Here is a 24765-nt window from a genome sequence, read left to right as displayed (position 1 = left end):
ATAAACATTATTAAAGTTTATTAACAAAAGCTTTGTACATATCTTTTCATACACTTGGAATTTTACATCTAGTCAAAATAACAGCACATTTCCATCTTACCTTTTGTACAAATCGTTACAGAATATTCACCAGTGGGGCGAGAGGGTAAAATAAACCACCGGTTTGACTTTTGTAAAGTATCTACAAAAGTGATCTGTGACATTTTTAAAAAATTCCCCGGAACATATAAAAATAAATTATTTTTACTTCTTCAATTAAATCTACTAATTAGAAATATTACAAATCAAAATATCAATGTTTTCTTATGAATTCTTCACAATACAAAACAGATTCACAAAACTTTATTTACAGAAATGAGGTAAGAACTGTGCAATGTTTAACTAAGAAACATATTGCAGAATTAACATGTTCTTCCAAATAAGTACACAGTGGAGGTCTAAATACAGCTGGGTCTCTTCCCCTAATAATTCCCACCGTAGCACTGATTAGTGGTCATTACCCCAATTTAACACCACGCTGCATAGAGTCACGCCATCACATCAGCCACCGTTGAACACGAGCCCATCCGTTTCAACCACTGAAAATTTTAGTGGGAAACCCTCACTCGCTTTTTGGTAGTTTATTAGTGAAAAGCGACCCAGGTAACAATCTGCCTGAGCTATCTACAGTGGTATAAACACTTGGAGTAAAGGCAGAACGACAAGGCTGCTGGTGCAACTCTTCCTGCTGCTCACAAGGACACGGCTAGTGCATCATCAGCTGTTGGCAGCCATTCCAACGAAGCGGAGGTAGCAACAGGCACTTGGTTTAGGCCAAACACTACACCTAATTCTTCCAGTGTGGCCTTCTCATCTGGTAAGAAAACTTTGTTGCTGGAACCAAACCAGTTCCTTTAAAAACCTCGGCACTCTAAAACCTACACCAAAATTAATTAACTTTGGATTCCATACTGTAATTCTTACTCAGGAAAAGCTCCCACTATATAGCAACAGGAATTTAAAGGAATAAAAGTTCAGAATAGATTCCCTTGTGAGTCAGATTTCCGAATGCGTGTGTGTGTAAAAGGAAACAATAAACAGCAAGTCCAGACTGCCACTGCCAGCTTAGTCTGAAGGATAGATTGCAACTGCAGCAGGGATCAGACACTATGTTTGGGCTTCTGTTGAGCTTTTTAATTAACAAAACAAAGAAACCCTCCTGCTCCAAAATCAAGGTAACACGTGCCTGCAGACAGTTCTCTAGCCTCTAGGTTTTAACATTAGTACTGATAAGTCATGTGTATGTTTTTCTGTGGTTTAACTTGTACTCACTACCATTTTTGTTCTGACAAAGTAACTGTGGTTTGCAGAGTTTTATCTACTTCACAGTCAAACATTAAAAATTATATCCATTTTAGTGCAACAAGAAAGCAAATCAAAGCCTACCAAAAATATCCTTATGAAAATTATTAACCTTTTGCTGTGCAGTAAGAGTTCCTTGTTGCATTTCTTCATATCTGCAGAAAGGAAAACTGCAGTTTGCAGGCAGATGAAGTGCTATCACAGCAGGACGTGCAGTTCTCAAGTATCACTCAAATGTCAACTCTTCTCTGATGCAACTGGTCCAGTTTTATCATTGAGCCTCTGTGTAAGAGAAAATACTTCTAAAAATCAGATTATAAAATACAGAGCTAAGTAAAACCAAACTCAAATAAAGTGGAAATGAAATACATAGTACACAGAGCAGATGAGGTAAACTGAACACAGCTATCTAAATAGTGAGTTGGTTACTTTTGCACAGTAAAGAGTAATTACGTATCACAGAAAAAAAGTGGGAAAGAATAATTACAGGAGCAGTACTACACTTGGCAGAGCTCACAGCTGGAGCTCACACTGCAGTGCTCAAGCTTGGCTTGTGCTTTCATTTCCAACGGGACTTTCTGTTCCCAGCTATTGGCCTGTCCTTGTGTCCCCACGATGGTCAAAAAAACAGGTGACCTTCGCTATTGACCACACAGTTAAAATCTATCCTTTTCCAACAGCACAGACATGCTGTTTCCATTCTGTCCCTGCAACAGTTGAGTTTCTTTCATAAATTGTGGGAAAGACATTTCCTGTAAATACTGAACCCAACTGAGCAAAAGCCTCACTTCATCTTCTGAGCACTCAGAGATGTTTGAAAAACCTCTTCAATTTGAAATGAGGTTCAAACATCCAAACTTTCTGCAAGTAGAGAGTTTGCTTTAAATTCTTCTTGGATTAAAATAGTTCAACAATCAAATGCAATCTCTCTCAAATCTAACCTTTAAAAAAAAAAAAAAAAGCAATTTCAAAAAATACATATATATTTCTAAGGGTTTCATTTAGAAGATGTTCTCAGATTTCCTTGAACTGTTTACAGCTAACTCCTACAAGAAAAAAAAAATATACCTAACAGCACATTGGTAAAATGCCTGCTGCTGGCCACCATCTCCAGAGCCAGTAAGAGCCATTTCAAACCATTCAAAGCAAGTACATCACATAAAAGGTTTGCTCTGGTGCAAAGCAAATGGAGGGTCTCAACCTTATTCACTACTTAATTTTCAAAAAATGGAGATAAATTTGAAACATATAAGAACCAACTCTTACATTTCCAAAAGGACCCAAAGCATTGAGCAAATTCCTGTGATACAGCCCTTCTGCTCCTTCATCTGGTGCCCAGGAAAGATGACCATACCACATACTGTGGGTTGCAGTATGGTTTGCAACATCACAGAAAGCAACAATGATGACACCCACACAACTTAATAAAAGCAGAGGGAGCTGTTTTTAGGAAAACCATCTCGAAAATTCATCATCTTTTGTCTCTCTCCTCCTTTCTGGGTAAGTACCATCCAAGGCCCAGCTGCCCATCGTGCCCCTAATGTATTCTCAGGCTCTGCAAGTGGGGAGCAGAGGGGGCAGCCAATGTGGCCCCAAACTCTTCCCACCTATTATTGCAGACAAGCTTCCTTTTTCCTGCTACTGTTGCCACTTCATGAGTTCTCCAAGAAATATTGGAACTTTGTCTTCCTGTTCTACTCCTCTTCTGATTTTACAAGTTCCATATGCTTCTTCCCTTCATCCTCTCTTATCTTAATTGCACGACCCTGAGAGAATGAAGTCTATTCTTTCACTCCTTGAAGAGTAATAAAGAAAGAATTCGTCCCTTGGGGATGGAGGTTACAGGGCAAAAGTTGAAGAAAATGGAACATCTTTGCTGGAAAAAATGTCTTGCCTTTTTATCTGTCCAGGAAAGGTTTTATTACTGTAACAAGCAAAGGAGGAGTTGCTTATTCTCCCTGTGTACAGACTCACTTTCCCATGCCAGATCCAAGACACACGTAACCATTCTCCAATTACATATTTCACTGTCCCAGCAATGGGCTCCTCATCTCTCAAGCTGTCAACCAACCCCTGCAGCCTGATGAGGAAAAGTTATTCAAGTAAAGTGGTAAGAGGAAGGACCGACTCAGTGACATGCAAAGCTGGGGAAGGAGGAAGCTTGAGGACTGGGTTATGATGTTACAAGAGGCAGGCAGGAGTCACTGGACTGGAGTCCTAATCCAGAGAAGCAGGAGCGTGCAACAAGGTGTCCCGATGTGACTACAAGATGTTTGTCACCTACAGGATGAGTTCTGAAGCTCATTAACTGCAGCTCAAAGCTTCAGAAAAATTAAACGTAAAAATAAAAAATAATAAAAAAAAATCCACATCCTTGAGTTGTGAAACATGCACATAACTTGCTTCCTATCACTTGGTTACGTTATGGAGATACTTCATTGAAAATGAGGTGAGAAATATACTTACTGTCACCTTCTGAGCTGCATTATCTCCGTGAATTGTCAGGAATGGGTTGGTAGAAGCTGCATTAAGTGGTGATGCCTGCGTGCCTGAAAGTAAGTTGTTTATGGGTATCTGTGCTCCTCCAGTAATCTGCAGTTGCTGTACTTCGGACTGATGGTGGTGTTGGTGGCGGTGGTGTTGCTGTACTAGCTGATACAGAAGGGCCTGATGTTGTTCCTGAGATGGGGAAGAGGGAGGGGGAATAATCAAGAATTAGTTACTGAGTAATAGCTTCTCGTTGGGTTCTTGTGTATCCTCCATCAGCACAACCCTTAACCTAATCCCAGCTGATTTATTTTACACTAACGAGGTTCCACAAGACTGGACGAAAGGGAAGAAAGTGTCTATAAAACTTCCTGAAATCAGTAGCTCAGCAGAAGTTCAGCTAAGCCTGCTGGCTTCAGCAAGTTCCTATCAAAAGAAACATATCTGAGAAGAATATTAAACCAGTACTAACACTGCACAACTGACAACACAAACAGTGAAACCAGTTGTCTATGATGTGTCAGTACTGAAAGGGGGAGCAAGGACAGCTCATGGCAATTCCCAAGATGTTTCACACTGCAGTCCTAGTGGTGACAGGGCTTCACTTTGCATATTGTTAGAACCAACAAATGGTCTCAGACCCCACTGCCCACAGCTAATGCTGAGAGACACAAAGCACCAGGCCACAGGGGCAAAATGGGACTGTCAGGGAACAACTCTGACAGCAATACATGGAGCCCAGCAGCGTTCTGCAATCTAGTGTGACTGTCATCCTAAAAGACTGAAACAACTGAAAATTTTCAAAAGCTGTAATATCAAGTTAAACACATTCCTAATATTTGTTTTGGGGTAGGGAATCTATTCGTGCCTTAGGCTATACAAGAAGAATGAGTTATAATTAACTGGAAAACTTACTGATGTGAGTTGCTGAGTACTTAGTAATTGCTGGAATTGCTGGTGCTGTTGATGGAGTAGAAGTTGTCTCTGTTGGTCAGGAAGTAATCCTAGTCCTGAGGCACTGCAGGGTATGACAGGGTGATACTGTAGTTTATATCAAAGTATGGGAACTTTTCACTTCAGCATTCCATTGAAACAAAGAAAATCTTTATACAAATAGACAGTTCCTATTTAGCATTTTGACTCCATCATGTCCAATATTAAATCCTCATTATTTCCATTTCTGATACAAACCCAGGCACCATCAAACTAGTTAATGCACCTTTTCATTTATTTTGAGCAACAGCAACACCTCGCCTCTAAGTCAGGCAGCTCCGTAGATGTAGGCAGACCTAACACTGATGTGTGTGCATATTATTTTAGACTTGGATACTAACTACCACTTTCCAAATCACCTGGAACACAGCCTTCCTATGACAGCTCTTGCCAGCCTTTAGTACTTCCATACCTGTTACCAAAAGTTGTATGTCTGTCACTAAAACTACTATTTGTTTCCCCACTGAAGGAACGATTGCCAGGCTCACATCCATCTGTCATACTAGAGCTTTTTTTCCCTTTTTTCCTATTCCAGTTCTTTGACCTACTCTCATCAAATTCAAATCCCCTCAAGCTGCTTCTCAATCCGCCTCTTCTAATGCGATCTTCTACTTCTTCTAAACATGCTGTCTACCACATAGCAAGCTGTATCATCAGTTTGATTAGTACTCAAATCATTAAGTGCTGCCAATGGCAGCCTGACACAGAAGGCATCTCCTTCAGTCTGCTGTTGCCGCTGTGCTGCAGAGGCAGAGCAGGCAGCTGGCCTTGGTAACCTCCTAAACTGCAGTGAAAACGACCACAGCCAACCAGTGCCAGTATGGAGCTGTCCTCGCTCTGAAGTTATCCCACTCTGGTGCAGAACTGTCAAACACTTGTTCCAAAGCCACAGGCTCTACAGGATTGTCTTAGGATGCACACACGTTTCAGTTAGTGTAAGCTGCCTCTTTTCCTCAGACTTCTGTGCATCCTCATACGAACCTACACTCATCAAATTCATCACCTTCCAAATCTCTTTGAAAACATTATTAGGCACCCACACAGTAGTCAATAAAGTTGTGTGTGTGCACGTGCACTTGCTTGCTTTTAAAGGCACAGAAGCTGAGATTTACTTTGTCCAGGTTTCTTTTTAATTCTCATTTCTTACCATATTCAAATCTATAACCTACACCTTGTCTGTAATTTAGAAAGCACAGTCAGCCCTGCAGTGGATCAACCGATGCTGCCATGGAATCAAGCTGGCAGCCTCTGCACCTGACTGTGACATTCCTCTCTCTGCCCCTATAAGATTTTCTGCACCAGAACTTTTTCCGATTCAACCACAGGAACTTCTCATCAGGTGTTTTCAAACCAGATGCCAAAGAAACCTCTATTTGCTGGGGACCACTTTAGTTCCTTGGCAATGGGTTGGAGAGCTGCTCCTTCAGCAGAGTGATACCAGCAGCTCAAAAGTATCACAAATTTGCAGTATCCTTACAAAGATCAAAGAACATATTTAGCTATTTAGGAAATCAGGTAGGGAACTGATCCAGCTGACAACTGCTCTGGAAATAAAGGGTTCTGCAGCTGTGCCAGTTCACTGTGGGACCAGCAGCACGAGGGTGGTTTTGGAACAGACAACCAGGGAGACAGCTGGACTTATTCTTTTGGTACCAGCATTAGTTTTTACTAGGTTAAAACACCCATCAAATTACTAAGGTGTAGTTTTGTGATTGGTTTAAGCTGATCTTACTAAGCTTATCCCACTGCTGAAAGGTTAAGTATTTCCCTTTCAGCTCTACGTTGTGGTCCCAGCCTTTGCCCTCTCTCTTGCATAATGAGCTGCATCTCATGGGAATCGAGCTGAAACCTAAGCCAACACAAAACGCACTGCAAGACCATCCGTTAATGTGGAGGAGGTTACTGTGTGAATGCACAAGCACTGGTATCAGCATGAAGCTGTGTGCAGGACGACCAACAGGACAAGACGATTGCTGGCTGTGATCAGTAGTAAGAAATTAAATCAGCCATGCATCTGCACAATTAGGCTACTAAGTCTTCAGGGCGCACTCTCTGTCTTGACTCTCCACAGCATCAGCACACTGCAACCCCATTCCTTGGCGTTTCTGCCTTTTACTTGGAGCTAACCAGCCAACTAGCAGTAGCATAGCCTTCTCTATGGCTGCAACACAAATCAGCTTTGATTCCTGTTTCGCTGGATGACCTCAGAGCTGTGGGAAATGCTGGGCTGCACTACATTTCCCACAGTCACCGCCAGCACAACATTCATTACTCCCTCCAAGATCTCAAAGCTCTTCTGCAATGGCCTTCTCCCCAAGTCAAGAAATCAGTTCTCCTGACCTTGTGTGCTCTGAAGACCCTTCTGCCTCTGATTAACCTCAGTTTCATAGATGTACTGTATCCTTTTCAAGAAACTGTACGATCAGAAGTGTACAAAACGTTCAAGCTGCAGACACGCCAGGGATTTAAGGTGACACAATGGTGGAGACCATTTGGTGTTCTATTTATTTCCCAGTAATTCAAGCTATGTTTATTAGATTATTTTCACCTCTCCAGGGAAACTCTCAGATTTCCCTCCTGACTGCAAAAGGAAAAAATAAAGCACACCATCTAAGAGGAATAAGGTACAACTGTTTTTCCCCACATGTGTTTGCCTTCCAAATGGCAACATCAATTACTGGAAATCATTTCATTCAGTTTTAAATTCAACTGTAGCAAAAATGTTTGTAACAGCAGCAAAAAATAAGCATCTTCAGCTTGGCTAGTATGATCATTATTTTCCACTTTTTACCTCACTTTTTCTATACTGTAGTAAGGTTTTTCTGCTCGGTTTTTTTCCTCCCACTGTTAAAAAAAACTTTTTTTTCCCCCCTTTCTATTTTATCTTAGCACTTCTTTTTTCCCAGCTGCTGCCATTCTTTCTCCATTCTGCCTTCCCTTCCTGCTCTACAGAGGCAGCTAGGAGAAGGACCCACAAGCAGAAGCTGAAACACATCCAGATACAAAACCTCACTGCTGAAGAACAACTGTGTGGCTCTTAAACATCCTGGAAGAGGAAGCTCACTGCATGTCACCACAGAGCTTTCTCCAAATCAAATCAGTCTGGAATGTAAATTTTGCATCTTTTGCTCCTCATTGAAAGGTCTATGGTCAGTCTGGAACTCACTATCTTCCAGTCTTCTCACATTGCTAGCATGTAAAGAAACAGTCCTATCTTCTCCCTCAGATCACTTAAGTCACCCAGTAGCACACAATCTCCATTAAGCTATTTCCCCCCCAGAGAAAGGCTGAGTATTTTTCTCTACTGAATGAACGTAGGCTTTTACCTATAATTTGAAACTCTCCCAAACAGGAGTGTGTAAATCAGTGTTTTCATACTTCCCCATGTCCCACAGTTAACAGAGAGTTAACAAATTGTTCTTACTCAGAGTTAACTTCTGTAAGAACAATTTGTAGAGTTTCTCACATGAAACTGAGCAGATTCTGAAGCTTGGGAAGTTACCGTACGTAGCGATGTAAGGAACATCTGGGAGGTCTTTTAATTATAGAGCAATACAAAAAAAGGTTAGAAAGCTGGATTGAGTTCTCAGTTCCCATCATCTTGGGAATAGGGATTTAAACCAGCTCCAATACTGTTTGCCACCACAGCATCTAACCACGCTCAGAGAGCTGCAAACAGCACGGCAGCAGCACTTCAGGCCAGCCTGTGCCTGTGACAATTTACCCCTCCCACTCATGCTCAAAGAGTTCAAAGAGCAGTGATACCTAGAGGAATTTCACACTGCCCAGCAGTCAGATCCTTGCCACTGAAGCACCACCGGCCTCTGGGGTAGGAGGAACAAACGCTGTTTCACAAGAAGTGATCTCAGCCAATGGAAAATACTTATAGATTTTTTTTTCTTCCATTTTTAATTCATCCAAAGTCATCCCAGAATCCACTCACAAATTAGTTTTAGTTTAAAAAAGGTTGCTTTTTTCCATATTTTTTCAAGAACGTTGTCAAATGAATAACTGAAGAGACAGGAACAAGGGATGTATGTATTGCTACAACAATCATTCCAGCCCTAGCAAGCCTGAGTGCTTGCTTGGCCTCAACTTTTCTCCTCTAAATAAAAAAGCAGAAATAATGAAAACTCATAGAAAATGGGGGGTAATTACAACACCACCTCAAAAACAGCCCAACAAAAAAAGCAGAGAGTTGTGTGAAAACCGTAGTAAAATTAACAAGGGAGCAATACAGAAAGAGATCATGCTAGAGGAGAAACACAGAAATCAAAATGCTGACAAGAGAAACAGAGGAATGGAAATGTTGACAGAATTATACATCACAAACTTGTTGCAGTAAGAACAGGGAATCACGGGAATATTCCAGACTATGACAGAAGATGAGGTGAGAGCTGACCAACAGACCCAGCTGCAGCTGCACCAGAGCAGTGCTGAAGGTACATACGTGCTCAATGGGGACAGCACTTATGATGGACGTAAGAGAGACAAAAGAACTCCTGCACTATAGACCGAAATAAATTATCTTTGTAGTCAAACAGCATGTGAGACAACACCAGCACGACCAGTGTGTCCTGGCACTACCTGCAAGCACAAAGCATGGTACAACTCGTCAGCATTACTGACTTTTCTGAGACTTTCTCACTACAAAGGACTCCTCACACTTCTGGGAAGGTAAATGAAAATTCTTGTTTTCTTCCAAGATCTCTGATACACAAGAAAGGAAAAAATAAGAAATAAAAAGAAAATACCTACTCTTTAAGGAAATGTCTGTTGTTTAATTTACGAAATGCTATGGTCATACACAATGTAAACTAAAAAAAAAAACTCAACAACCCACAATAACCTCAGTAAAAATACTGTAGCATATAAGTACGCATAGAAGTATCAGGTTTTACAAGCCTACTGAAGCAATACCAGGCAGCAACAGTGTACAAGAACATTCACAAACTGCCAAAGGAACAGTGAGGAAGAAAACCAGAAAAAGAAGCTACAGAAACAGGAATCCCTTGCACCATTCCAATCACATTCCCTTTTTTGGTGGGTAATCCAACATAATCTCCAAAAATAAACTCAAAGACAAGTAATTCACTCCCTGTTTGCAGGCATTTCTTCTACAGATAGATGTATTTCTCCTTTCTAAGCAAAGGCAACGCAAGGGATGGGGGGAAGGGAAGCAGGAGTTATCAGGAGTTCCATGATGAGTTATCCCTGGCTCTGCTCTACCCCAGAACACTTCCAGACCAAGCAGCCCAAAGCCTTCTTGGAAAGCAGCTCTCTCCTTTTGTTACTCATTCACCTTGCATCTCAAGCAGCAGTTTTGTCTGCTTTTGGCAAAAGGGTTGTCATGAATACTCAGACACAGAACTTTATACACATTTAAAAATCCTTAAGAAAATGACTTGAAAAAACTAATTTGCAGACATACAGCAAAAACCAAAAACCCCATGCAGCTGCACCACTGCTCTGGTCAGTTGTGCCTATTCCCTCGCTAACTACACGACCATATACTAATCCCCTTCTCCTCCCCTCCACCCCCCACAACTGCAACAAACGGTAGCTCTTCCAGTGCTACTTGAATCCTGGAAGAAGAATTGGCAAGACAAAGAATATTGTTTTCTGAACTAAAAGTAGATCTGAAACACATCTGCATAATTGCATTTGTTTTAGAACATGACTATTAAAAAAAAAAAAAAACAGAAATAAAAGGACATAGTGATGATTCACAAAAGCTAAACAGAAAACATCTTTAACATGACTATTCATGCTTTTCCCCTTCTTCTTACTTTCTTTCACAAATCAGTTTGACAGCTGCAGGCTGAAGAAGAAAACGTACCTTTTTTTTTTTTTTTTTTTTTTACAGAGACAGTTAAAAAATAAAACTAAACTGAAGAACAGGAGACACTACCAAGAAAAAGATAAATCAGCAAATTCTTACCTGTTGTTTAATGTAGTTGGCAGAGGATGCGTTGCATTGGGTGGCACGGTTGCATGAGTGAGAGGAGAAGGGTTCTGTGATATTGTTGCTGGGGTCTGAATTACCCCATTTAAAGCCCCTACAATTCCATTGATTGCCAGCTGGCTGGCTGGCAGCGCTCCAATTATTCCACCCACACCAGGCACTGCAGGAATGGTGGAGGTTACAGTCTGCATACCACTAGCTAGTGCCCCCACTGTCACACCATTGACCTGTTGAACTCCCGTGACTCCTGAGCCTTGCTGAGCTGGACTCTGCCCAGCAGGTGGTGGAGTGGAAAGAGCTGATGAACTGCTGGTGCTTTGTCCGCTGGAGGTTATCTCCTGGTGTAAAAACAAACAGCAAAACCCTCTCAGCTGCTTAAAATTTCACGTGGCAGCAAAATAGAAGGACTACGACGAGTTTACTTGTAACAAGTTTAAGTTTAGAAGAAAGAAATAACTATTACCTGATTTAACACGGGAAGAGAATTGTCCGGTAAAAAACTGTTTCCCAGATGAGGGCTTTTGCTGCTGTTCAAGGAATCGGTGCTAGGTGCTAAAGCAATTTTGCAAACAACATACAGTGATTAAATTTCGGTATCATGTAAAGAGATTCAGAATAATTATTTCAAAATAATGCCAGAGGCAAACACAGAAAATGTAAAGTCAACCTCAGAATCACTGCTGAACAGTAAAATATTAACTACATGATTAGTGAATCAATAGATTCAAGCAGATGTGCTTCAGACTACTTCAGTCTGAAAAACAAAAAGAGAAACAAACTGTGCTGAATCAAGCAATTTATACATGTTTTCCAATTGATTTTAAACATCGGAGGTATTTTTTTAATCTCCACATCAAGAAGTACTTATTTTGTTCTCATAATACCTTCCATCAATGGCATGTGCCATTATTTCATATAAATCATTCTAATCACTTCCACACTTCCATACTCCACTTACCTGCTTGTATGGGAAATGCATGTACTTGATGAGAAGGGCTAGGATTTGAAGTCAGTGTTGGAAAGGGCACTGAAAGCTGTGCATTGAGAAGCTGAAGCCGTTCCTTTTTAGCAGTCAGATTCTTGATCTGCTCTTCCAACCTTCTGTTTTCAACCTGAAGTTGGTGTAACGATTTAAGCATTCCTAAAACTAAGATAAAAACATGGATGTTATCTTTCACGACCACAAAGTTTTTCTTCTTTCAGTAAGAAGTCACTCATGGTGACACAACATAGCCCCTGAAGTTTAGAAAATGAATAATGCTAATGTATATATTACAAAACAGGACAAGCAAATAGAACTATATGTGGAAACAAAGGCAACATTATCAATGAGAGATGACGACAAATTTGACTTTAACTGGGCAAAGTTTGTGCAATTTGAAGTGTGGAAAAAAGTATGTAGCATGAGATAGTAATGCCGTGCTGTAACCACACCATCTTACTACACATGGAGTTGCAGCACTGGGGCTGACATTGAGTAAACAGAAGTACACAACAACATCACTCCACAGCCAGAATACAAAACCAGTACTATTTTAGCAGCACAGGTTAAGAGCTTAATTAGGAAAATTCTATTTCAGGTGTCATATTAAAATATTAAACGTCATCAAAACAGGAAACATTTGGAAAATACGCATTCAAGTAACGATACAACCAACCAGCTACAGCTATGTAAAAACAAACAAAAGTTTGTGAAAATGAAATTATTATTTTAATCTGCTGTACAGTGATACCCGAACTTAGATTAACAATGACAAGATTTCACCCATTGTTAAGCTACCACGACCCACCTTGCAGGCAGCGCCGTCCCATTTGCTTTGAGTGGCGATCTACAAATCACCCAGCAGGGAGCACTGTGTGAGCACTCCAGTTACCACCCCCTTTCTTTTTCCCCCTTCTTTTTTTTCTTTTTTTTTTTTCCCTCCAGATAAAGGGCATCATCTTCTGTACTAACATGATATTTTAGCAAGCTCACTTTCCTCAAACTCTGATTTTGTTTCAGAATGTGGATTTCCCAACTAGCATTAGAGTATGACTGTAAAGGCACAAGGATAGCCATTTATTTCTTTTTTAAATTCTAAATTGTATTTGTTTAACATGACCTCTGGGCCTACTACAGACATAAGTCTACTGGTATAGGCACATCTGGTCATTTCCCAAGGATTTAGCTTTTATCCCTCCTCTTCAAGAACATACAAAGGAACCCTCAGTGAGCCCAAATGAGATGCAATAAGACTTAGCTAAACCTGTCCTCCAGCTATCATGTTTAAAGGATTATCCCTGCATGAATTTCCTCACAATTAGCATTTTTGTCAGGATACCATTCATAAAAATACCAACTAGATACCACTTTACGTTACTATCAAGAAGAGTAACACATTCAATAAAATATAACACAAAAAAAAAAACATTTTTTTTTTTTAATATATTCAATCATTGCCTTGGATACTGACAGATTCTGGAATATCAAGATCCAAGTGATCTACTCATCCCTTCTGCACTTCACTATTCACTCTGAGACTATTTCAAGCTACTAAATATAACTGGAAAAAACAATTTGCATACTTGGAGAACTTCCTGAGAGACACAAAACACAGCAGGACACCTGCCCAACATTTGTAAATGTATATTTTAAAAAAACAGCAACAGAAATGGCAGTTTCTTAAATCGAGTAATAAAAAATTACCAGTGTAATTATATTATGTGAAACAAACTGTGATTTACTAGTCCATAGTCTCTAAGAGCTCTGCACGTTTGCAGCAATGAATCTAAGAGTGCAGGATGTTTTCAAACTCCACAGCCAACCAGCTGGATCTACAATGCACTTCCTCTCTTCCTCTGGCCTGACACAATTTCCCCATTTGTAAAAATTTAAAGACAGACCTCTCTTATCATCCACTGTCACGCTAACATCCACGTTGCAATTCAACACTACGTTTATATTTCCGTTTCTAACAGAAAATAAGTCTTTACAAAATTCTTGGACAACGACTGCGTGGCAGCTATGGATAACACAGGTAACAGGTAACACAGGAACAGACTGGGAGTACTTACTGTCACTGGGGGTGCCTTGTTCCAGTAAGAACTGTTGTCCTTCGCTCCACTGCCTCTCCAGAAGCTGTTCTATGCTGGCTGCTACCGGAGGCAAACTGTCCCCACAATTGTTTCCTGATTGGTCGTAACGGACCTGCAAGCTGCTTACAGGGGATCTGTTGAAAATATTGCAATTTATTGTTTAAAGAAACTGACTTCTGGAAACATATTAACAAAAACCTGTTGAAGGATTTTGTTTGTTTGTTTGTTTGTTTGTTTTTTGTTTTTTAAACCTTGTATCAGCCCTTAGCACCTACGAATCTTGTACTTCCGAGACTAAGTTAATTCATCACAACACCATGAACTCCTGGTTCTCACTGCCAAGGGTTTCATTGAAAAAAAAAAGAAAAAAAAAAAAAAAAGAGTAGTATTTCACAGCATGACAGCTTATACTGGGAAAACAGAACAACTTCTTGCATAGAGACTAAGTAGCATCGAACTGACAAAAAAACACTGCACTAAATTACACAACACACCCCTCCCTGCAGGAACCATTACATGTGCCTATATATATCACTGAGATTTAAAGAAAAATTCAAACCTTTAAGAGAAAATCGGGAAAATAAAAACCATTTATTAAAATCATCACAATAATGGCACTTATACATGGAAAGGTCATATATAATTCCACTGCCTAAATTGCTCTAAAAAGAATCACATAAAAACACTTTCGTTTTTTTTACATGAAAACATTATTTCACAAGGAACACGATGGAAGTTAAAGTTGCCTCCTGCCTGTCCTGTGCACACTTAACATACTTCCCCCCCCTCCACTCACGATCACACATATTTTAAGGAATAATCCCTTTGCCACATGTCTTTTCTCGTTCAGGAGAAAATGAAATATTCAGCATACAGCCGCTATTAAAGCTGGGGAGCCCTCAGGACCTACGAGCAGGCTCCTTTCTCAATGGATGGGGCAAACTCTGACCTGTGAGCAAAACCAGATGCGCAGTGTATTTCTCGGAATTCCGGCCTCACGTATGCGTAGCTCCATTTCTCATACAGGGCCAACAACAAAAGTTGGTTGCTTGGTTTGTTTGTTTTTAAAACAAGCGGAGTGAGTTGAGATTCGGGATGCTATATACTTTTTTATTTATTTATTTATATCAATATATAGCAATTTATATATCAATAAATACTGGCCCCATCACAGGATTACGGCTGTACTGCTCTACATGATGCAGACTTACCAACAAGACCACCATAGTGCCAGTACAGGACAACATACGGAGCTCAGGAAATCAGTGTGTTAATTATGACCAGTGCAATAAGCAGTGGTCACAGCACATTAGCTACCTAATGACTGGCAAGCATTTTGTAGGCAGCGGAGCAAAGTGATTTTTATGAGAAAGGGTTTTAAGTAGGTGACTTAAGAACTCTGTAGGTATTTATAAATAATTCCTCTTTTGCATACAGGATGAAAGAATAACACTCATTAAAAGAAGTCTGGTGAATGGGAAACCCAGGTAGTGCTTTTTGACAAGAGATGACAACCCAACAGCGGTCAACAGTTCAACACAGAGACAAAGCAAAAAAACAAGCCAGCCTTAAAACTAGGTATTTGCAAGAGGTGCTGAAATAATAAAGGTTTCAGCAGAAACATTCTAAACAGATGCACTACACTCTACACACAGTTGATTTACATCAAACAAACAAACAACACACACAGGCACCCAAGCACTTCCCAATGCATTTTAAAAGCACATAACACCGCCCTAACAGATTACTCCATTTGAATTGTAGATGAACAACAAAAGGCTTGTTGGGCTCAGGATGGTTTCCCCATCAACTTCATCAACTCAGAAATAAAGCAATGCGCAAGTACACAGTGCTGCAGTCCTTGCCTGGAAAGAAACAGCATCTAGATTTCTCTACCTCAACAAGAGCCAACCCATCCTCTTCCAGCTGATCCTCTACTTCATCCCTTTGGTACGGTACAGTGTCTGTGTGCTATATTTGAATCCTTATTCCATATAGTATTTGATGACAGTTTCCTATAGGACTGTAAGAGCGCTGTAAGCCCTGCTTTGATGCTTCCACTGAGACGGAATCCCTTCTTGGTTTCATTTTCTCATTTGCTTACTTTCACAACTGATTGCTTTGTTTGCAGTATACTTGTTCATTCTCTTACAGTATTAACTGTAAGTAATATAACTGAACTGCACCTAGACATACAAACGTACGCCAGTGCAGATACTGCAAAGCATATTTTTAAATCAGAGGTTAAGCATTGGGTAAAAAAAGTTTAAGTGCTACCTTGGGAAAAGCAGCTCTTCCTTTGCAAAACGGAAACAGCTCCCCCACACCGAGTACACTTAAATGTAACATACATTTCCATATACTACAGATAGGAAAATTTTAAATGTGAAAGCTTAAATACCCATCAGTGATTACAGTGCGGTGACAAAGACATAACGATGCAAAGAGTCCTTTCTGAAAGGACTGTACAGCTCGTGCATCACATGCATCTTCTTGGAGAGCTGCAATCTGCTGTCATCAACAGCAAACAACTATTCCTGCAAATATTTTTGTTTTAAACAACCATTTGCAAATTATGATTCTTTTCCAAAAGCGTGTGATTTTCAAATTTCATAAACTTCAAAGGAAAGTCAGAACTCACAGAAAAAAAAAAAAAAAATCACTGTAATACATAATATAGGTAACATTAAAAAGATTTAAACGGCAGACTGAAGTCAGCTTCCTATCCCATGAAACGTATTTTAAGTAACCAGAGTTATTTACTTAGCTCAGGACAGAGGGGAACTACCTAAACATCTCTGAAGTATCTGCACACTGTTTACAACAGCACCAGATCACTGAGCACTAGACATATTACAAAGCCAGAAATGCACTGCAGAACAGCACTGAAAGGTGCTGCCTACTGAACTTCTTTTTTAACACAAGATATTTCAAACTGATTTTTTCAATCTTTCCATTTCAGAATTATAGAAGTGATTTTTTTTTTTTTTTTTGCACTTATTGAAGGATGATGGGGAATTTAGGACCCAGACGGCTTCTGAATGAAGCCGTTCTCCTTTGCCATTCTCATGAAAATCAACTGAAATCTGATCACATACAGGACTACACATACATATACTGAGTATACGCTCTGTCAAAGCACTGTAAATACGTGTTAAAAACACGTTCAAGAAGTTTGGTTTCCAAAATAATCTATCCAGAGCCAGCCTGAACACAACTCAGCCCACAGGATGACCAGCCCTTTGCAAACCTAAGCAAGCACTACAACTTGGAACCACCACACGCACAGCAATGATTACATAATGCCGACATTCAGGAATTTCCTAATTGCTGAGCATTTCCCTTTGCAAAAATCTCTCTCACTTACTTCTAGGGATATCTATAGGCACGGTCCTTATTTATGTAAATATTTATATGGTAATATCAATATACATATCTGTTAGAGAACACAGTCTAATCTAATTCAAAATTCTCCATTTCTTGTTTTAGAAGTAACATATATTACAAAACGTAAAAGCCAGTTCATGAATAAGTGATACTAGTTAAGGATTATAATGGATATTCTCACTCTATGCAACAAGAAGTCTTTTGATTAATTAAGGAAAATAACAGAAGATCAACAAAAATACATGTACATTAATTACCTAATTTGGTGATATTTATAATAAGTTAGTATAATAAATACATGCTGTAACAAAATTGTTATAATGCTGTATCTTTGTAACTACCACATTTTAGCTATTCTAAAATTCCTTCTAAGATAAAAATCCCTATGTTCAGTCCCTCAGTCAATATAATAATAATAATCTGATGATATCGCTATATCGAGTAATCAATATGGGATCCAGAATGGAAAACAAAGCCCTTTAAACAACAAAAAGATTCAATTAAGAAAAAATCGAAAGCATCACTGATGTTATTAAAAACACAATTCTGAAATTTAACAGTCAATATTTTAAACCAAAATAACTTGCTGCAATTCCAACAGCAGAATGCTTACATCAGCCCTTTGTAGCAGAGGTGAACTGCAGCAGAACAAAAAAGGCACTCTCCCCCGACAGAGCATTACTGCGTATTTGTAGTGCTGAGGGGAATTTGTTTCAGAATTTGTACCAGCAGTTAATTTCTCCAAGCCTTCTAACTGTGCTCTTTGTCTCAGCGAGACGGTGGGGTTTGGGGCCCTTTGCGATATGAATAAAAATATAACGACGGTAACAAAACTCAGCAGGTAATTAGTACGCATGCCTTCAACGATAAATAAATCCCTTTAAAGCCAGTCTCCATTTCATAAGTCCTTCATTCATATATGAGCAAAATCAGGTTTATAAGTAAGTTACAGACCATTTTTAGCTATTTGTACACACTAGCCTTTTTTGATGTACATTTCTACCGTACTTATACACATAGGCTTTTAAAACACTTACATATCACAAGCAAAAAGGCAGTAAGATTTCCAGACCATATAGCACTTCCTCTGCCTGCACTCTGCAAAGTAAATGCCGCTTACCGTGGCGAGAGACTTCCTCTGGGCGAGCCTCCTCTGCCAGCAAGGCTGCGGCCGTTATCTCCCACATCTTGATCTGCAGTGTAAATATTTCACAGCTGATAAATCGACTCTTCTTAGATAAGAGTTTTAAAGCTGATGTAGGTATCTTAAAAATATCTTAAATCTTAACTTCTATCCGCAGTTTCTACTGAAGAGCAAAGCCGTAACTAGTTTAAGATTGCTGAACTGTAGCATGTAAGGTGTTGTCCTTACACATTTCTGAGGCTGTACCAGGCCATGGATTATGTTCACTTCTTTCATTCCTTTCAGTTTTACAGCACAGAAGCGTGGTTTGCATTTGCAGTACCCTCCCCTCAGCCACTTTTAATTTCTACGGTGAAAGTAATGAATCACAGCTGTGGACAGCTAATCTGTATGCTTATCACAGCAAATCCTGATGCTCTGTATTTTTTTTAACACTTTGCATCCCAAAACAACTCGTAAAATAGGAAACGTGCTAAACTTACCACTACCATCTAACAAGCACGTGCTACTCTGCAAATTTACTGAAAACTTTATGAAAGTGTCTAATTCACAAATTCCTATTTATAAGCTGAAGCATAGGAAAGTCCCTTGCTAAAAACGTAGTAAAACAAACAAAAAAGGCCTCATTAAATATACGAAAACGTTTTGCTTGGAAGGACTCAAAAGGGTTATTTTCCCTATGGCCTCTCAATAAAATAACCCTATCTGCCCCCTTCAAGGTTGCCCTCCCCCTATTCTGAGTCAAGTGACCCCCGACCTCTTGGAGGGCAAAGACATGACTGATCCATTCTTGGTAAACTGCTAAACTCATTCCCTTCCCCCAAACAGGCATGACTACTACGACATGTCAACAAATCCCTAGGATGGAATGAAACAAAGCAAATCCAGTGGCTCATTAAAACCGGAGAGGAGCCCGAATGTTACAAAAATGTCAATTGGTAAATATTCACAAGATTATTGAATGCTGTAGAAGTTCTCTAACGGGATCTCTTTCACACGAAGTTGTATGTAATGCAATTTCATGAATTATGCAAATAGAGGTTTAAACTATTCACGACAAAACTCAGAGCTGTGTTGCTCTCATTGCAAAGAGCTAAGAACTGAACACATCAATCACCGAAGTCACAGGAGACATTGTTGCATTCCTGCCTGCTGATGGCTCTGCTTAAACATTTACATTTCAGAAAGTTAAAAAAAAAAAAAAAAAAAAAAGCTGCTCTGAACTACCAAGAATTGACTTGCAACACGTAACAACTTTAAACCGACTCTTAATAACCAAAAGCTGAGCAGAGTTCAAAAATAAAATCTTACAATCTTCTTACAAATACTTGAGTTTCTTAAGTTTGTGAAGTGTCAGTGTTTTCATCACCACCAGGAAGCTTACCTGCTTGGCTGTTCTCAGACTGAGCTATAAGTGCTGCCATTGCTGAATTTGGATTCAGCCTATTGCCATACATATGGGACGGAGGCAGGCTGAGAGAAGATCCAGGTAGGGTGTTTGCCTGCAAGAAACCAAATAAAACTTGAACAATTTTTTAAAAAATGAAGAGAAATATTAGATATACTTGAAAGAAGTCTGTGCCTAGTGCACAGCAATTTGTTTTATTGGGTGCCTGTTTGTTTAAGTTGAATTTTTTTAAAACAAAGATGGGCGCATTTAACAGAAAAAAGTATTTCCCCCTCATGAGCACAGAAACAGAACTGCAGTACTTTTAAAATACGCCACATACTGCAGTATGCTCTTTACAGATATGCTAATAAAAAAAGCCCTAATAACAAATGTACCGTAGCAAATATTGAAAATACCTACACCGCATTTTAAAATAACAGAGACAGAAGAGGCTGGAGAGACCTTGCAGTCCCAAAGTATGCACTCAACGCTAGGACTTAGTAGCATGGCGACCATGTGGTTATCCTCCTAATTATTTAATCTTATTAAACCATTTACAAAATAAGGGCAGGTAGACAACAGATGTCTCACAAATGCCTGGGTTTCTTACATCACAAGCCGGCTGTGGAGGTCAAAAGGTCCAACTTTCAGCTCTATAGTTTAACTACACAGAGCCATATTTCCTTTGCTCTGCTCCGTCATTAGTAAAACCTGCACACTATTTTGTTACTTCCTATTTTGATAGACTTGGAAGCCTGGTGTTTTTTTGTTTTGTTTTGTTTTTATTTTAAAGAACGCAAACAGCCATTACAAGTATGTTTTCTATACAATAGGGGGCTCAACGAATCACAGCTTTGCCCTGACCCCATATAAGGAACTGTATTTTTGGCAGTTGGCCAGCTCTACTTATTGAAGAGCTCCCAAAGTTTGTGTTCATTCATGTTGCTAACCACAATTCTGAAGGTCTCTGCTGGGACTTGTGCCAAACAAGCGAAAATGAACCCTTAAACAGATGAAGCTAAGGAGGCTGGCCAAAATCTTGCATAATCCAATGCAATAAAAATACCTTCCTCCTTGGCTGCTTATGCTTTTTCCCTTTCGAAGAAAAGATTTGTGTCAAATGCTGAGTTTGAGACAACCAATCAAAGAAAAAAGGCGCTGCTGCTTATTAAAAAGGCATTTCCCCACCTGACAAAAGGGCTGCTTCCGAACAAACAAAAGGTTGCAATATTCAGAGGCGAACAAAATCGCAGATACAAAACGTGTGCAATCACAAGTTTTAGAATGAAGCTTTTAAGAAAATGTAAACGACCCTTACAAAGGAAACTTTTTTCAGAAAATGAAAAAAAAAAAAAAAAGGTGATCAGTAAGGAACTCAATTTGTGGGACATTTTGACATGTATAACTGCACACAAGAGACGAGGGAAACATACTGGTTATTACAGCAAAATATTACAGAGTATAAACTATGTCTCTGGAAAGAATCACACACTACCATTAAGTTTTGGCTTTCAGCCAACATATTAAACTTGATGAATGGACTTTTATGAATTCACACAACTGTTTTCAATGATGCTTTATTTACTATATACTGGTGAGAAATTTTCCCTGATACTTGCATTCTTCTACTGTCACAAAGTTAGAATAAGCCACAAGTAATTACTTACAATGATGAGGGTTTTCTCACTTCGTATTTTAAAGGTATGTGCAAAACACTTAGGCACAGAATTGCAGTTTCACTTCAAATCTGGCTTTTATTTCTGTATTTGCACAACTGCATGTCTCCAGAAGAATTAATCTGAATTAGTGCAAAGTAAAGCAGGCGCTTCCACCTACTGATACAACATCTTCCAGAAATACAGTACATGGTGGGACTGACACTCAACTACTGAAGAAGGCAATAGCATGCAATTCCTGCTATTTCCCTTTACAAATTCCTATAGCCAGATTCCCAGTTGACTACTATCATTCAACAGCAAACTTCCATTGCTTTCTTTTCCAAAAGGAAAAAACAAAAATACCCTGATTATTTCACTGAGGAAACTTTACAGAACAGCACATTGTAAGCCACAACATTACTTGTTTCTAAGAGATAAGACTAGCAAATTAACAATTTATGTACCCTTCTTCACGTAAATAAATGGGTTGAGATTATAAGTTCTAATATTATCTGTTAGTTTTTACACCACAAACATGTTATTTGTGCTCAGCATTAGGATATTTCCATAGAAGATTTTTCATAATTCCAGTGAGAATTTACACAGAAGGAGCAGCATTTACCCTCATTCTGTGTAATTCACTACCAGTCTGCTTAATGGTGTATGATAGCAACTATATACTAATTTATAACGGCAGGGCAGCTATAATCAGAATGGAGAATAAGTGTTTATTTGACAGAAACATGCCCCAAAAGTTTTAAGATCATTCTAAAAAGTATCTAAGTACCTTGAAAGGCATTGCTAAAGTCTGTTGAGTAACCATCACATCACAAAACAGAAGACATCAAAGGAATTAAACAATGTTTGCCAAGTGAGCTGATATAGCAGATCAAAAGACTTAGCATGATTCAAACAATATCTAAGTTGGTTTTTTCACAAGTGGTGGTTCACCCTAAACTTAACCCTATTCATACCTCTAAAATAATAGTAAAGGTGTCCTACAAGTCAGAACTACAGAAGTTGTAGGGACATCATATATCATATGCAACTCTTCAAAGGAAAAGTCGCGTTAACAAAAATGTTCAAGTAAGCTGGAGGAAAATTTTTTAAAAATTTAATATTTTTTTAAACGTCAATGTAAAATGACAAGAATAACGTTTTGTGAAGCTTTATTATGTATGTGACGACTTCATCTGACAAGAAAGTAGAGGAAGTGGAGGGGTACTACATTATTTAAAGGTGAAATAGGAGCTTAGTGTTTCACTCACAGCCGAAACAAGCTGTAGCAAGCATTTATTAAAAATGCGCAATCATCCTGTCAATACACATTAAGATCACAGGACTGAAACATGCTCTAAAATCCAGAACTTCTAAAGTCACTGCATTCTTTGTTTCAACTGATTCAGTCAACACAACACACGATCAAAATGTACGAACTAATAAAGAGACCACTAAGCATTTATTTTGAAAAGGCTGCAAATTTTCCTTATGAAGGTTTTAGCAGAAGGATTTAAGCCCATCTAGAGGTATATAATACACTACTTTCATTTATAGCACGTTCAATAAATCAGTAAAGCAATAAGCAGCAGAGCAGCACAGAAAGAAGATACACTGTAATTCACAGAATGCCCCACTCCAATAAGAGCAAATGACTGATCCTTGATTGATGCTTACAAACACTTCCTCCAGCGTAGGGAAGTCTTAGAGGGTATTCCTCTAATTAAAGAATTATTTTTGCAAGTTAACTAAACTTTGCTAAATACAAATATCCTGTCAAATAATTAAAACTGTTTTGTATTTAGCTTACATGACTCCAAAATTTCAAAAGTTAGACATTCTTTAAGGAAAAAGAGAAATGCAACAATGCGTAGTCACATACAACTGCATCAGGTCTCAAAAATTTGAGAATCTCCGAGCATGCCAATTCCCCTGTTCCTTTCAAGTTTTATGCTCTGAAATATTTTCTGATAACAGGCCTCATTTCTGTCTCAGCTCTACACCAGTAAGGTTTTAATACTCAGCGTGTGATGAGAGATGAAACCAAGTGTGAACAACTTTCAGGTCCCATGAGTAGGCTGACTGTTGAAGCTGTCAGGTTCAATTGCATCATTCCACATTATTCAATGCCCCAAACTGCTCCCTAATTGTTAGGGGCTTAACATATTCAAAACCATTGTTTAGGCTAATGCTGAAATGCCTACAGTTGAGTTTCCATAAAGAAAGGGGAGGGATTTAATTGTAGTTAAACCATTACTGAACTCTCCTCCTTTCATGATAGGACAACAAGGATGGCCTGAACAACCAATTCCAAGACAGCTTCTTAATCAGTTTATATCCAATCAACATACCTTTTCCCTTCTGCTTTTTAAAAATGGTCATTGCTGTATTGTAGCTTTGTGTCATATTGTGATGATGCTTTAAAATTAGTGACACTGTTTAATTACCTGCTTCAGCCAATACAAGTTGTCAAGAATAACTGAAAGGGATATTTTAATTTCTCGTTTAAAATAAAAACATGTCATTACTCTTGCGTTGTCTTTATCCCTTTAAGTTCGATGACCAGATTAACGTGCTTGGGTTTTATCTATCCATACTACTTTTTTTCCACCATAGAACAATGCTTATGGTAGCACAAAATCGCCCTCGGTTTCAGTAATATGAACAGAGCCCTACATATCACCAAAACCAAGCAAACTTCTAAAAATGACATAGGAAACTACTAAAAACAATATTAAAAATAAAAAGAAGCAAATGAAGTTTTTAAGCTAAATATACTCTGCTACACTTCTGAGAAGATGTCACTAAAGGAATTCCATGCAATTGCCCAGTGTCATGAGGTATGGAAGGAAATTCAACTCCTGACCAAATATTAACATCAACATGCTTAATTAAGAAGCTATCTTAAAATAATGTATTTCAGTCAGTGGCAAGTAACATTTATCAAAAATAACATCAAAATTAAAACCTACATCACAATTAAAAAGTTTAGATATTCAAACATATTCATGTTATGTATATGATGTTAAACAAAAATCAGTTATATACAGACACAAATTAACTGCTTTTCTTGAGAAGGTGAAAGAGCTTGCCTATCAAGTGATAGCTGCAAAAGCAACTTTGCTTTTTGTTTTCTATCTTAACTTGGACAAATGAAGAAAAGTGATTTTATCTCTAGAATTTTTTTTAAGCCTATTACATTACCCACAATGCTTGGATATTCAATACAATGGGAAGAATGTGCTATCAGATCCTTTCAGTACCTTTAGTACCATCTTTAACTTCACTTAAGAAGTGTGGGGAGGGAGCCACTGCTACACATCATCAA

The 24765-nt window shown here is 38.8% G+C and overlaps 1 protein-coding gene across 7 annotated transcripts in view; it reads right to left on the bottom strand.

Moving 5' to 3' along the window:
- Positions 1 to 24765, bottom strand: part of MLLT10 (MLLT10 histone lysine methyltransferase DOT1L cofactor) — a 115064-nt gene that overhangs the window by 75 nt on the left and 90224 nt on the right. For 5 of the 7 annotated variants that reach the window (XM_031614447.2, XM_090142930.1, XM_090142928.1 and 2 more), the window contains 9 exons: positions 19777 to 19894; positions 18369 to 18441; positions 13841 to 13995; positions 11745 to 11933; positions 11250 to 11338; positions 10763 to 11124; positions 4744 to 4846; positions 3808 to 4020; positions 4 to 1640 (listed from right to left, as the gene is read on the bottom strand). In XM_031614447.2, coding sequence (XP_031470307.2) covers positions 1572 to 1640; positions 3808 to 4020; positions 4744 to 4846; positions 10763 to 11124; positions 11250 to 11338; positions 11745 to 11933; positions 13841 to 13995; positions 18369 to 18441; positions 19777 to 19894 — 1371 coding nt within the window. In that variant the 3' untranslated portion in view covers positions 4 to 1571. Of the gene's footprint in view, positions 1 to 3; positions 1641 to 3807; positions 4021 to 4743; positions 4847 to 10762; positions 11125 to 11249; positions 11339 to 11744; positions 11934 to 13840; positions 13996 to 18368; positions 18442 to 19776; positions 19895 to 24765 lie in introns of those variants that run through there. The other 2 variants (XR_016467815.1, XM_090142929.1) reach the window with 2 other exon arrangements.

The sequence above is a fragment of the Phasianus colchicus genome, chromosome 6 (genome assembly GCF_987193195.1).
Source record: "Phasianus colchicus chromosome 6, bPhaCol1.hap1.1, whole genome shotgun sequence".
Classification (NCBI taxonomy): domain Eukaryota; kingdom Metazoa; phylum Chordata; class Aves; order Galliformes; family Phasianidae; genus Phasianus; species Phasianus colchicus.
The sequence above is the reverse complement of the archived record's forward strand: the minus strand, read 5'-3'. Positions and strand labels throughout refer to the sequence as shown.